This window comes from Nesoenas mayeri (genome assembly GCF_963082525.1).
Source record: "Nesoenas mayeri genome assembly, chromosome: 1".
Taxonomy (NCBI): Eukaryota; Metazoa; Chordata; class Aves; order Columbiformes; family Columbidae; genus Nesoenas; species Nesoenas mayeri.
This window is the reverse complement of record NC_137541.1, coordinates 65,037,705-65,051,827: the sequence shown is the minus strand read 5'-3', so window position 1 is coordinate 65,051,827 and position 14,123 is coordinate 65,037,705. Positions and strand designations below refer to the sequence as shown.

The window sequence follows — 14,123 nt, the reverse complement described above, 5'->3', positions numbered from 1 at the left end:
CAGTTCCACTCCCATCAGCTGTTTCACGTCTTTGTAGTGGCTGGCGCTTTTGTGCACTTCCACGGGGTTTCGAACCTCCAGGAGTTCCGTTTCACGGTTGGAGGAGGCTGCACAGAGGAAGATGGGATGCAGTAAAACCAGCCTTCAGCCCGAGATCGTAACCAAAACAGTGCCGCGAGCGCGGCTGAAGCATACAGGCTAGTGAAATGAATACCTAAGAAGAATCCAAGTTTCAGCTGATGAGGCGCGGAGCTTCACGGGGATTCTGACTAACCAAGATAAATTCTATACCTCAAGCAATGGAATGAATCAATTTGAAGACCAGGAAATTCTGAAACCCTAATTTATTCTTGGGATCTACAGATTGAGCTACAGAGGACCCTTTCCAAATCGGCTTCTGTTCAATGCCATATTTATTTGTAGAATCGGGGAGGGATAGCTTAGCATTTCCTTTTTTTAAAAAAAAAGAAAAAAAAAATCAAGGTTAAATTTATATCCTCTTGGAGGGTTTGGGAATTGATTTTAGATGCTCTTTTGGGAGAAAAACAAATTGTAAATAAGATTTCTAACTTTCTGTTTAAATAAAATTTATATAAATGTTTTAAACAATGGGGGGGGGGTTGGGGAGGAAAGGGTTTTTGTAAAGAATGCAACATGCAAGTACCACACACTGTTTCAATTTTGCACAAAATAAATGATTGCAGGAGGACCAGGTAAAATTCCCAGGAGTGAAGCATGTTGGCCCTGCAGATTGTCCTGGTGGCCACCATGCCCCAGGCAATGTGGGGTCCTGGCCAGCACTTGGAGTAGGTTTTGTACGTGCACACAAGGGTTGTGAAGGCTGGATTAATCACATTGTCATCCAGGTCACAATGTTAGCAAGTTTGTTTACTCAAATAATTCGAAAGACACATCTGTGCCCTGCCCAAGCGGTGGGACAGCTGCCTTCCAAGCTTGCGTGGCCTGTGTAGTTTTGGATAGCGGATCTGACAGTAAGTTGTTTTGATTCTCATGATAGGAGTTGGAGCGTGGTGGGATAACTGCACATGAAATGGCAAACAGTCCAACTCCATCAGTGCCTGCCTACACCCAAAGGCCTGTGTTGAGCAGATGGTTGCTGTTTGCAGACCTGCCCTGTTTGGTCTTAGCAAAGGGTGGCGATGCCTTTGTCAAAAGATAGTTGAGCATGTGAGGGGAAACAGAAGTGGGGTTGAGATGAACCGGAAAGAGGAATCTGTGTGCTCCAGGACTTGGAGTTAACAGTTACTGCAGACCTCAAGCACATTACCGTCTCATGTGTCAGGCTCTGTAGGCCAAGGGAGTTTGCAGGTTTTTCTTTTTAAGAGGAAAAATCCACGGTCAGCCCAGTGCAGTTCCTTTTTTTTTTCCTTTTTCCTTAGGTCTGCTTCCCATCTGTGCTTTAGCAGTGGGACTGCTGGTATTTCTGAAACCTAAAACTAAGAGTTCAGTTGGACTGCTGTGGAGCAGGCGCACCTACTATACATGGGCAAGCATATACCCTTCTCTTGTGTAATTGATGTAGCTTGATCTTTGGAGCCCAGTCAGAAGCCACACTGAAGGAGAATCTTTGGAGTTGCGTTATGAAACTTGAACGTTTTGTTGGTTATGGCACAGGTATTGCTTGGAGTGTTTAGTTGGAAATTCAGAGCAATTACCTCTCTCACAGATGAGTTAAACAGCTCATAAAACGCTGTGTTTCACAAGGAAGGAAGGTAAAGGGCAGGAGTTTTTGGTTTATGGTGTATTTTTTTGGTTGTTTTGTTTGGGGTTTGCTTTTGAGACTCCTGCAGGTTCAAATTTTCATTCTTCAAGAGAAAAATGTGGATTGCAAAGATCTTCCCATAACCTGGGTATCATGCAGTGTGTTTTAGGGAGTTCCTTTGCCTAATGGAGTCAAGTAGAAGCAGAATGCCTTCCAAAAGTTGACTGGATATTGAGGCTTCACCCCTCGACTGGAGTCTTTGTAAAGCCTCTGAGAGCCTGCAGTAGAGCCTACGAGCTTAGTGGGACGTGTTCTCGGTAGGATCCCTACACTGCAAGCCTGTAGGGCCAGAAGTTGTTTATCGCAGGTCTGTGTGGTACTAGAGTTAAGTAAAGAGCAGTATTAACTTGGATGTAAGGGCTAATAGCACTGGCATCCCCGACAAAGAGTTGCCTGGCAGGAAACATACTGGTGTCTGAGGAGAACGTAGCACATATCAGAATCAGAGTTGTCCATCTGGCGCTTTGGGATGCCTCTGTAACAGTACCAGCGGATGGGGCCGTCTCCATCCTGGGTCATCCCACGTTCACTCCTTGAAGGGAGTCCTGGTCCTACACAGCACAGTACTATTACAAAAACACCGTGCTCCACCTGCTATTCTTAACCCAGTCAGTCTCTCCGTTTGAGAAGTTTGTGTGTTCCACTCAAAGCAACCTAGCTGTGCACTTTTCTGTAGCTCTTGCTGAGAACTCTTCCCAGGTTGGCACCTGAATGCCTTACTCTCAGCAGTCAGAGGCTTGCTTGCTCTGTGTGCAGGTTATTGCCATAGAATAGTTAGGACCTACAGCTTCTTTCCTTCCCCATTAAATAGTGGCCTTGTTCAGTATATTTCTTTTTAAAAATTGCTTACTGTTGAAAGCAATGAAGCACATTCTGGGGTTTTGATGGTTGGGGACTCTGGTGATGGTTCCATATAAGATGGGATCTTACTACTTGCTGTATTCTTAACTTCTGCTAATAAAAGAACCAAATGGAATATTGTCTAGTTTGGGTCTTTTTGTGCTGTGTGTGAAGCTTGAAACAGTTGCTCTCCCTTTCTTCCTTCCCAAAGTTTGCAGGCAACACTTCATAGGTAAAAGGTTTCTGCTGGTGCAGAAACCAAACTGATGCCTGAAGGCTTGTTTATGTACAGCTGAACCAATGCTTGCTGTGTGTCTCCTCGGCCAAAGCCAGTGGGTGGGAGTTTGTGCACCTGAAACTTTAGTTCTGCTGCATGGCATCCTCTTGATGTCTATAATTAGTGTCAAGTTTGTGCCTAGTCTTGCCATGAGATTTCAATACTCTAATGTATATAAACATCGCAGCAGACAAAGGTGTCCATGGACTGTGCTGCCCCTCAGTGCTGATCTCGAGAGAAATTTGTTTTTCTGAAGTCCAGACTTTAGTTCGATGCCCACTGGAGTTGCCAGTTGTAGCACGTTGCAGATGGTGGTTTGGGGGAAGGAGGTGGCATTGGGTGGGTCTAGTGCCACCACTTCATGAAGCCGCTCATCATATGAATTCTACTGACATACAATTATTCTGAACTTGCAGAGAATGAAAAGCCTGGGCCAACTTTTATACTATCCCATTTCTGCTTGGTTGTGACCTCTGCCATATTTTAAAAGTAACTTGAGGAGAAAGTGGGATTGGTGTTACTGCCAAGTTTCATCCCTTGCATTGGAAAGCTTAGCTGAACCCACACTGTAGAGTGAGGGCATAAAGCTGTAGGGTGGTCTTGGGGCTGGGTACCCCCTGTCAGGTCTCTCTCTCCATCCCCCAAGTCTCCATCAGAACCCAGGCTAAATATAATTTCAAAGGTTCTCTATTTTTGTACGTTTAGAGACACTGATTTTTCAGTGGCTTAGTTTTCCTGTTCCTAGTCTTGCAGGTTTTAGATGTGTACTATCCTGTCCCCTTGATCCAAGGTTTAAAAGGGTTTTCTCTTGCTGCTGCAGGCTGGGTGCCATGGGGGTAACAGGCAGGTAAGGGAAAAGAACAAACTGGCCAAGGAGTCCAACTGGATGGAGAGTGGTGGAAGGAGCAGAAACTGTGGTTTATGGACAGGATTGGAAAGCCAAAGGTGAAGTGCATGTGGGTGAGAGCTTGTGAGGAGGAAGATGGGCAGGTGGGATTGAAGGTGCAAACAACAAGAGCTGGGGAGGAAAGAGGGTGGGTGCTGGGCACTTTGGTTTATGTGGGCAAATTTTTAGGTGAGTTGAGATTGAGAAGAAACATTCAGGAGGCCTGGACTTAAATTCCTGGTGAAGAAATGCCTCCCAAGTAAGGGATTGATTGTCTTCTCCTGGCATGCAGGCTTAGGGGTGGGAAGGAATCGGGTTTGGCTGGGGAGGGAGTGGGGCTGGTGCTGAGCAGAACAGGCCGGTGCCTGAACTGGGGCATTTGGTCCTTCATGGCTGTTCCTTGGCTGTCAGCAAACATCTGTGAACTGCCAGGGCAAGATATAGCTAATCCTGCTCTTGTGTTGGCTCACACTGAGTCTGGGCATCTGCAGCTCTGCTGTTCATCAGTCACTTGACTCCAGATACGTGTTTTGCAGTGCCTTGTAAGAGAGTCCGCTCCAATAAATGGCCTGTGACAGCTTGAGGTCTCAGGATGGATTTTTTTTTTCCCTTTTAAAAATGCAAAGCAAATTCAAGGAGCATAGAGAACTTTGGCATCAGACAACACATGAATTGTACTAAAAGAAGCTGCCACGTTTTAATATGAATTGAGTTTATTTTGTTTTCAGGAAGCAGAGTGATACTTAAAAGCTGCCTGGGCAGGCTGAGGTTGTACGTCCTACTTCTTCTGTGTGTGGATGTGGCCATGCTTTGCCCACTCTCAAGAATCACTTGCTTTGCTCATTGCAAAGGGTGAACTTATCCTGAGTAGGGATTAAAGCGCTGCAATCAGGGTGAGTGTCTAAGGTCATTGCCTAACTCTTTAAAGAGCTGGAAATAAATGAAGCATATGATTAGGACAGAGGAACTGAGTTTGGTTTAGTTGAAGCTATTAGAGGCTTCCCTGCAAAACTGAATTTCTTTTTCCTTTTTTTCCCCTCCCTGCCTCCTTTGTGGCATCAAGCAATTTGTTGGAACCAGATTCTCCTGCTGGTCAGTGCTTCTATGTTTGTCTGGAGTGCCCAAGCTGAAATTCTCCAGGCTGATTGCCAGGAGCACTGATGTGCTTTGAATGGAGTTCCCTAAAAAGTTCAGCTCCTTGGAGAGGATGTGTGTTAATTTTTAGGTCCATATTGCTCTTTATGAAGAAGGAACACTGACCCTGAGCTCATGGCAAGGTCGGGCATGTCACATTGGATCATCTTCATGTACTTCAACAATGAGCAACATAGAAGAAACCCTCCACCTGTCCAGCATCACCCAGGTAGCAGTTTAGTTTGGCCGCAGCAGAACTGGTTCCTTCTTCACTATCTTTTAGAAGGGCATGTTACAACAGGACAAGGGGTGACGGTTTTAAATTAAAGAGGGGAGATTCAGGCTAGACACAAGGAAGAAATGTTTTACAATGAGGGTGGTGAAACACTGGCCCAGGTTGCCCAGGGAGGTGGTAGATGCCCCATCCCTGGAGACATTCCAGGCCGGGCTGCATGGTGCTCTGAGGAACCTGATCTAGTTGAAGATGGCAGGCAGTTGGAGTGGATGAGCTTTGAAGGTCCCTTCCAACCCAAACTATTCTATGATTTGATGATCATGTTCCCTGTCAGGCAGGTAGGCTTCTTGGGAGGGATGGTGGGGTGTGAGCCTGGCGCTCCTGCATGCCTGCTCGCTCTTAATTCTAGCATTTCTGGGAGCTTCACCTTTGCTCTTCTCTCCTCCGGTGAAATTCTTGTTTGAACAACAGAGCTGTTGCTCTTTCTGACCTGTGAGATGTTTGCACTGGAGCTTCATGATAATCTTATGTTTTAGCAGCTTTGTCTCTAGTAGTGGTACAACTGGGCACAGAGGCTCTTCAGAGTTGGCATTAAAAAAACATGCACTGGTCTAGTTGTAAATGAAATGGGAAAACCATGAGCCTGGCTGGGTTCCCAGAGCAACGACACATTTACCTAACAGAAGCAAATGACACCAAAAGCTCCTCTAGTAGGTGTATTTTGTTTTCATCTCTTACCATGCGCAACCTGTCCGTGTGGTTTGAGCTTTGCATCAGCGCTGTCTCGAGTTGAGCCTCCCCTGGACTGATGCGGTTGTTCTCTGCAGCTGACCTCAGGCTGTGGGGGAGCTCCCCCCCACCTGCAACAGGAGCAGCCAGGGCTGTGAAGCAGCAGCTGCTGCTGGGAAGGAGAAATAGGAAGCCGTCCATCCCGGGAGGGAGCAGCCGCCGCCACCACCTCCCCGTCTGCTCCCAGCCACAGCGGCCAGCCTGGGGCTCTGCCCTGGCTCTGGCCCAGCTCCCTCATCCCACTGCCCATGGGGGTGGCCAGGTTGGGTTTGCTGCCTTTGCCACGGGGCCTCCTGCCAGTTTCGACAGGGATGCTGTGTTCCTCGGAGGGTGGCACAGGCTCCAGCCCCTGATCCTGGGGTGGGAATTGGCTGTGCAGCACTGAAGAAAGCCACTGCTGGCTGAGATTGAGCCAAGCGCACAGCTTGGGTTTTTGGCTAGCATGTAACATCAGTGTACCCGCTGTTGCCAGCATGGAGCGTTCCCTGGAAATTCGTGTTATGAGACAAGGGGTAAATGGTTTTAAACTAAAAGAGGGAAGATTCAGACTAGACACAAGGAAGAAATGTTTTACAAGGAGGGTGGTGAAACACTGGCCCAAGTTGCCCAGAGAGGTGGTAGATGCCCTATCCCTGGAGACATTCAAGGCCGGGCTGGACGGGGCTCTGAGCAACCTGATCTAGTTGAAGATGTCCCTGCTCATGGCAGGGGGTTGAACTAGATGACCTTTGAAGTTCCCTTCCAACCACAACTATTCCATGATTCTATGATTCTCCTTCCCTGCTGCCCATGAGAGACCAGCCCCTGGTATGATGGCCAGGTGGCAGCAGGGCCTTTGGGAAGATTGGCAGCCTCCTGCCACCATCCCCATGGCCTTTCCTCAAGGAGGGCTGAGGAAGCACTGGCACGCATCCCTGTGTGATGCATGTGCTGCTCCTTACCATGCCAGTGGCAAGGACAATGGTGGCTGCCTGGCCCCAGTGGAGCAAAATGCGAGTGTACTAACAGGGCTTGGTGCACAGCCCTCTCCCACCAGCAACAGCGGTCTGTGCAGGGAAAGACGGGGTGACAGGACACCCAAAATGTGAGGCAGTAGCAGGAAGCAAAGCAGGAAGAGCTGATGAAATTCCCTGCGTAGCCCATGAGGAATTTACTGAAGAAACGTGCTCGGTGACGTTCAGGTGGGGCTATTACAGTTTGCATCAGGTGCTGCTGATGAGCTGCATTGCTGCAGCTGATGTCATGGGAGGTAATGACAGCAGCATTTGCTGGCAGAGTGGCAGAAGATGTAAAGGCTCCTTTCAAGTGTGAGCAGAGGTGGTGTAAGGGGCCCTGCAGCTGGGGCAGGGCAGAGGTGCGGGGAGCAGCCTGTGTGGAGGAATGGGGGAAGCTCCCTGGCATCTGGGGAGCAGGAGCAGCAACCCCCTCCAGTGAGGGTCCTGCCAGCAGTGGAGTCACTAAGTGCACGGGAGTTTGATGCTCCTTCCCTGCTTGCTTTTAAAAAATTGCTTTGTGCAAAAGTGCTGCATTTGATTGCCCTCATTCCCTTCCGCTGCAAGCAGAGGCAGGTAAGAGCGCAGGGTTTCCGTGCAGAAGGTACTAGTGGGCTTTGTAAGCAGAAAAAGCATCCTGGAAAATACTCTGAGGAGCTCTAGCCGGAGAGATGCACACAAAGCCAAGCAAGACTGTGGTATTGGTCCTTTGCTGTGAGAACGAGGGCACCCCCACGCTATACAGCGCCTCAGTGCAACCGCTGCCATGGCCAGCCTGGGGTGTGCCAGGCGCTTGCTAAGTGTAGGCTGACCCTGACCAGCCTGCTGAAAGCTGCTGCTCCTGTGACTGCTCCCAATTGCAAACAGCTGCTGTAAATCCAGGCCTGATTTTTCTGCTGTTTTGTAGGATGAAGTCATTCCTGTCTGGTCATACTTGAAGCTGTAGTCATCTGTCTGCTCTGTCCCAAGCCATGAGTCAAGGGAGGGCACGTGTACGTGACGCTGTGCAAGGTGTGCGTCCCTGCCTGCGGCTCGGACACCCTCAGTGCCCACCACAGTGTTTGGGAGGGGACAGGGTTACCTCAGCCTGCAGCAGGATGTTTCTGAAGCCTGTGAGGAGTGTAACAGAGAGATTTTTAGGTCACTTCCCAGCTCCCTCTCCACCTTCCTGGGAGGAAACCAGCTGCAGATTTAGGGCCTGTGAAGCCCCTGATTTGTGTGGCAGCCAGACGTGGCTGGGTGGGTCTGACAAACACCCTTCACTGCAGAGCATCACTTAAAACTCTTCTCCCATCAAGTTTTGCCTTAATAGTTATTCTGTTATCTAATATTCTATTATCCCCGTGCCTACATCCCCACGCTTACGGGGGGTGGATAGGATCTTGCAGGAGGTACAGCTGTGATTTGCAGTGCTGTCTCAGGATGGCAGCGGGATGCTGCTTGGCTGGAAGTGAGGGATGACTCCTCTCACAGCTGCTCCACTGCTGATCAGATCCTCTGACCTCAGATCTCTGCTTTTGCTGACCTATTTTCATCTCCTGTGTCCAGCACATGCCTGAAGATATTGGGAGCTGGAGCAACTGCTTTTCCCAGGGATTTTTCTCTTGCTGGAGGGCTGTGAGCTGCCATCTCTGCCAGGTGAGTAGAGCAGACATTGGAATTTGCTTAATCCCCAGAGGGATACCCAGTACTGCCCAAATGGTGTTGCTGGAGCTTCCTAGCGATCCTGGGGTCTCCTCCATCCACCTGTGCAGGACATGAGCAAGGGGGATGCTTAGGACATCCCTATCAAACAAAGAGTGCAGGTGTAGGTGCGCTCTCTGAAGCACAGCGGGAACAGGCGGTGCAGCCCCGTGAGGGGGCACAAGGAGGCGTCTCCCCCCACAGCCCTGCAGCCAGAGTCTGGGGAGCTCTGCCACAGGAGTGGGGCACCCCTAGAGCAGCCCCAGCTCAGGCAGTTGGGGGCTGTGGGGGTCATGTCTTACCCTTGCCCCTTCACAGAGGCCAGTCTTCTCTGGAAACACACCAGAGCATCTCCCGACTATTAGTTGCTGTCTGGTTTCATTCTCTCAGTGCAGGTCTCCTTACAGAAAACCGTGTTTATGGTGGATTAACGCACCTGAAATCAAACACAGTTGGTATGTGGCAGAGCAATGTGTATTTATGTAACTTTTGTGAGATGAGTGGAGATGGGACTGCTAATACTTTCTGACAGGGAGGTCACCCTTGAGAGCAGTGCCCCAGGAGGGCAGGCGCACGGAGCTGGGTGAGCTGTGCCAGCCGGAGAGGGATGCCCTGAGCCAGCGGCTCCTCTGTCTGTGAGCAACTCCTGACTCCTCGGCCTTGACAGCAGCCCCTTATTGCTCTGTGCTGCCTTCATCTTCCTCGGCTGCTTCTGGCTCTGATAAGGTCACTGCATCTGAAGCCTGGAAACACCATCTCCACCTCCAGATTTATGTCCAGTAGTGCAGCCATTCTTCTTTTTTGCTGTAGTATCACTTTAGTGAGGCAAAACCAGCCACAGCAGGAGCTGGAAAGGTCCCCATCGGGATCTGATTATGACCAGCACTGTCTCCTTATTGTTGATTGACACTGGCAGCAAGAATGGCAGCATCCATACCTACCCTGGCATACCTGAGTCCGTCTGTGGGCTCAGGTGGGGAAAGGGAACAGTCCCAGTGTGAGGAAAAAGCCTTTTCCCATAAAACTGCCCATTGCAGCAGCTACTAATGGGTCTAACCCCAGTGGCAGTGGGGGCTGCAGGAGTTGGGGGGCTTGGTGGGCCCACTGGGGAGCCCAGCACCTCCACGCAAGCAGCACGTCTGGAGGGCAGCGTGTGGGCAGCGCTGCTTGTTGGGCACAGGCACTTGCCCTGCAGGAGCTGACACCTCGGTGTAATGAGCCCCACAGCTCTCGGGGGGCTGTGAGGGGCACAGGGGGCTCCTGAAGTGGCTTGCTGGAAAGAGGAGGCCAGGGCAAGCCTCTGCCTTGCTGGCCTGACTCCTTGGTGCCATTGCAGTGGACCCACACGGGTGCTGGGGTGGCTACAGATGGGGATGGTACAGAGCTCAAGGTGAGATGCGACCCCGTTTGCTTCTGTAGCTGTGGCATCCCTACTCCTGTACCCCACCAGTGCCAGGACACCTAACCTGCCTCAGGGGTGACAGATAGCTGTGGGGTGCCAGTGTGTGCGCTGCATGGCCAGAGGCTCTTCTTCCAGTACCTCTGGTAAAAACAGTGACCACAAGCTCTTCTTCGCATCCCCATGAGTTGCCAGCATTTCCCTGATGGCCAGGCCACTGCAGCTCCATTTGCAGTCCCTCTACCCACACCTTCTCCCCACAGGTCTTGCAGGGAGAAGGGTTTCTGGAATGTAGTGTAGGGCTGCAATTCATACCAAACATGACATGATGAAGCTTAAGTATCTATTTAAAATATGCCATATATTTGTTTTTTACCAAGATGGTACGGAGTAGTTCATACAAAAAAAAAAAAGAAAAAAGGAAAAATGGGTGCTCCCCACCCATTGTCCATAAAGCTCTGTGAGAAATGGCCCATGCCCACCAGCCAGGAATGCCAGGCTTAGGGCAGGGGGCTGCTTGCCCTGGGACAAGCAAGGACAGCTTCAATGAGCAGGGCAGTGCTGCTCCAAGGGGAAAAGTGCCCGTTTCTTAGCTGCTTCTGCAGTGAAACTAGCAGGCAGTGGGGAACATACCCCTTCTCAGAGGTAAGTTCACTTCTAGACAAGAATCTGGATGCTGTGCTAGCAGTGTTGTCAGGGATCTCCTCAGCAGAGCTGGCATTGCTGCAGCTAACTAGTAAGCCCTGCTACTTCCCATCGTCCAGCTGTGTGTCACACTACTGCAGTTCAGGTTAGGTGCCACTATGTCCTGCCCCTGTGGTCCCAGTCAAGGACCACCCCTGAGACCAGGAGATGCTGCCTCACTGCTGGGAACCACTGAGAGCCCTGTTCTGGCAGGGCTGTGCCTGGGCTGCTCCAGTCCTGGGTGCTCAAAATCCTGGCAGCTCCCACTGAAGGACAGGCAGAAAACAGACTGCTCTTCTAAGGCCAGATCTGCCCCACCGAGCCCTGTGCCTCCTGGGGTCAACTACCCCAAAGTGGCTCCATGGGAGGCAAGGTGATGGTGAAATCTAAGCCATGCCAACAACCTTGGCCATTCAGGCTGGGCGCTGATGGCTGCAAGGAGCAGCTCCGTAGGTGGTGTGCTGCGAGCCAACCCTGCCAGTCCTCGCAGAGGCCTTTCGCTGAGGGATTTTGAAGGAGGGAGCAGCTTCCACGGTTGGCGCCACATTAGACCTTGTGACGAAGGACACAGGACATGCTGTGCTACGCCGTTAACACCTCGTCTTCCTGGGGAGCTGCAGTGGGCATCCAGAATGGCCTGTGCCTCCATCTCCTCCCCTCCTGCTGCTCGAGCCAGTGGCAGCCCCTTTCTTCCCAGGTCTCTGCCACATAAGGCGCATTGCAGGCAGTGTCACCGTTGCAGGCAGTGTCACCGCAGGAGCAGCGCCAAGGGCAGGAGGAGCAGTGTCGGTGAGACGGAGATCTCGGCAGTGCCACCGCAGTCTTGGGCATTTTCCTGGCAGATGGGAGAGAAGGTGTCAGCTTGCTTGCAGCCTGGGTGGCTACCGGCAGAGGGAAGGGAGCCTACCCCTTGCCTTTGGAAGGGGGAGCAATGCTTGTGGCAGAGGGGCAAGAGGAAGGATCACCGGGGCCAAAGGAAGGGACTGGTTTGATGCCTCTGTGCCATGGCATCCACCTGTGAGCCAGGAAGCCTCTCACCTTCTTGGTTTTTACCATGCTTTGCCCCACACCCTGAAACCCATCCCTGGGCCTGGGAGGCTGCAGCCGGATTAGCTCCTGCCTGCAGGTCCCTCCTGCAGCTCCTTCCAGAGTCCCCTGCCTGTGAGTGTGTCCCTGTGCCTGTTCCTGGCCATGCGGGGCAAGGACAGGCAGCTGGGCTGCCTCACATGCTGTGTGAAGGTGCCTGGACCAAACTCCTGCCAGCCCGGCAGGCATGAGAGCTGCCTGGCTGCACCAAGCTTGGGTCACAAGGGGTGGTTACAAGAATCATGGCTCTTCCAGCAGGTGACCCCCCTGAAGAAAACTAGCAATCCTCTGACTGCCAAGCTGAAGCCCTTCCCAGGTGTCACCAGTATGACCATCCTCCTGCTGGGAAGCTCCCTGGGCTGCGTCTGGGTCCAGACAGAGAGATGGGCACGCCATGTGCACAACGCAGGGGTGCAAAGGGGATGTATGTGCATGGGTACAGGCAGGTCCATGGTGAAACCCAGCTGTGTCCTCCTCTTCCTTCCCTCCCTCCCTCCCATGTCGTCCTGGGGTACCTCGGGGTGAAACGCGTGGCACGTGTCCGGCCGCCGCCTCAGCTTCTGGGAGCGCATCCGTTCACACTTCACTGAAGCGTTATGTGCGAAGCTGTTAAGGACACGGGCAGCAGCAGGGCAAGGGAAAAGGGGATGAATGCTGCATGGACTTACAGGGCTCTGATGCAAGCTGTGAAGGTGTAACTGCACAGCCTAGGGGACAGAGTGGGGAGGACAAGTCAGCCTGCATGGACTGGAGACATCTCTAGCACTAGAACATGGCAAGAAAAAATGGCAGTGGCCAAAATGCATGGAGAGGGCTCACCATCACAGTGACAAGCTGTGCCGTATCACTTCCCTTATGAGGAGTAAGGGATGAAGACTCAACAGGGGTGAGTTAGGGAAGCACCTGGGAGCACTGTCAAGGAGCCAGCCTGGCTGTGCCCACCCCACCACTGAACCTTTCTCCTGGCCTGTCCCACCCTCACCCTCATACAGCACATCTGACAGCTTGGCTTGGGGAGACTAGCTTCCTCTTCAGAGTCTGGAGGGCAGGACTGTCAGGGAATCCACAGACCCACTGTAGTCCCCCACACAGGACCTGAAGGAATGGCAGGAAGATGTGGCAGGGAGGTTTAAGTTGGACATTAGGAAAAGGTTCTTCACCCAGAGGGTGCTGGAGCACTGGAACAGGCTCCCCAGGGAGGTGTCACAGCCCCAAGCCTGACAGTGTTCAAGAAGAGGCTGGACAAGCCCTCAGACACATGGTGTGAACTGTGGGGTTGTCCTGTGCAGGGACAGGAGTTGGACTTGATGATGCTTGTGGGTTCCCTCCAACTCAGGACATTCTGTGATTCTATGTTGACTGTTACCTCCTTCCCACCACACCTCAAGCCTGCCTGCTCTGTGTCTCCCTTCCTGGCTGTCTCACAGTTCAGGCCATGCTCTCCACCCCTGTGGCAATTGCCACAGCAGCAGGTTTTTCCACCCTAGCAAAGAGGGAGCCATGCATCCCCACTGCGTATGGAAGGATATATTTGACTTCTTTCGCATCCAGCAGGACGGGTGGGAAGACACTGCAGTCACAGGTAGCATCCGTGACGAGGAGCAGGAGGTTACTGCTGGTGATCTGTTGTGCCACAAACATCCTGCAAGAAAAGAGTGGGCAGGAGAAAGCACATCCCTCCCGCTGCAGGGCCATGGCAGCTGCTCCCGCAACACCCAGCCCACAGCAAAGAAATCCAAGGAAAACACATAATTGGAAACAGGATCTCAGGAGGAAACGGGAGAGACTCAGCGAGCAGCTATGCACATGGGGGAGGAGGCTTTAGCACACCTTTTTGGTTTTTGGAAGCTCTGAACTGGCTCAGATTTACAAATCCTTGCTGGCACAAAAGCCAAAATCAAACCCACAACCCAGCCTACCAACCAAAAATACCAACCAGCCAACGAAACCCAATACAGGCCCTCTGCAAATGAGGCAGCATCTTGCAGCAGATGATATCTGAGAACACCTGGTTTTGTCCAGAGGTCTGCCAATGTCCATTCAACATACACTTATGCATATGCTTTTACAATGCAAGGATGTATGTACTATGAGGTCCTGTAAGGGGCAGAGTTTTGCTACATTGCATGTTGCTGGAGTGAGAGATGGACGATCCCAGCAGCATCACACGTTACTTCGGTGTGATGGGACTGACTGGCTGGTGCTTGGTCTTCCCCACCACCATGAAAAACACGCAGCATCACTTGGCAGCCACAAGTTCGCGTGCCCCTTCCCCTCCCTGTCAGACAAGGGTGCGGTGACGAGCACAGGCATGTGCTGGTGGGGCTGTGTCTGC

General features: G+C 51.6%; 2 protein-coding genes across 5 annotated transcripts in view; one reads left to right on the top strand and one right to left on the bottom strand.

Moving 5' to 3' along the window:
• ADIPOR2 (adiponectin receptor 2) overlaps positions 1 to 2,759 on the top strand; it is a 48,602-nt gene extending 45,843 nt beyond the window's left edge. For all 4 annotated transcript variants that reach the window (XM_080363695.1, XM_080363696.1, XM_080363697.1 and 1 more), the window contains one exon: positions 4 to 2,759. In XM_080363695.1, the coding sequence (XP_080219821.1) occupies positions 4 to 135 (132 nt within the window). In that variant the 3' untranslated portion in view covers positions 136 to 2,759. The remainder of the gene's footprint in view (positions 1 to 3) is intronic.
• Positions 2,760 to 11,450: 8,691 nt separating this feature from the next.
• The window catches only part of CACNA2D4 (calcium voltage-gated channel auxiliary subunit alpha2delta 4), a gene marked incomplete at both ends in the record, with an annotated part of 131,005 nt that continues 128,332 nt past the window's right edge, over positions 11,451 to 14,123 (bottom strand). The window contains 3 exons of the mRNA XM_080352552.1: positions 11,451 to 11,537; positions 12,304 to 12,369; positions 13,301 to 13,430. Coding sequence (XP_080208678.1) covers positions 11,451 to 11,537; positions 12,304 to 12,369; positions 13,301 to 13,430 — 283 coding nt within the window. The remainder of the gene's footprint in view (positions 11,538 to 12,303; positions 12,370 to 13,300; positions 13,431 to 14,123) is intronic.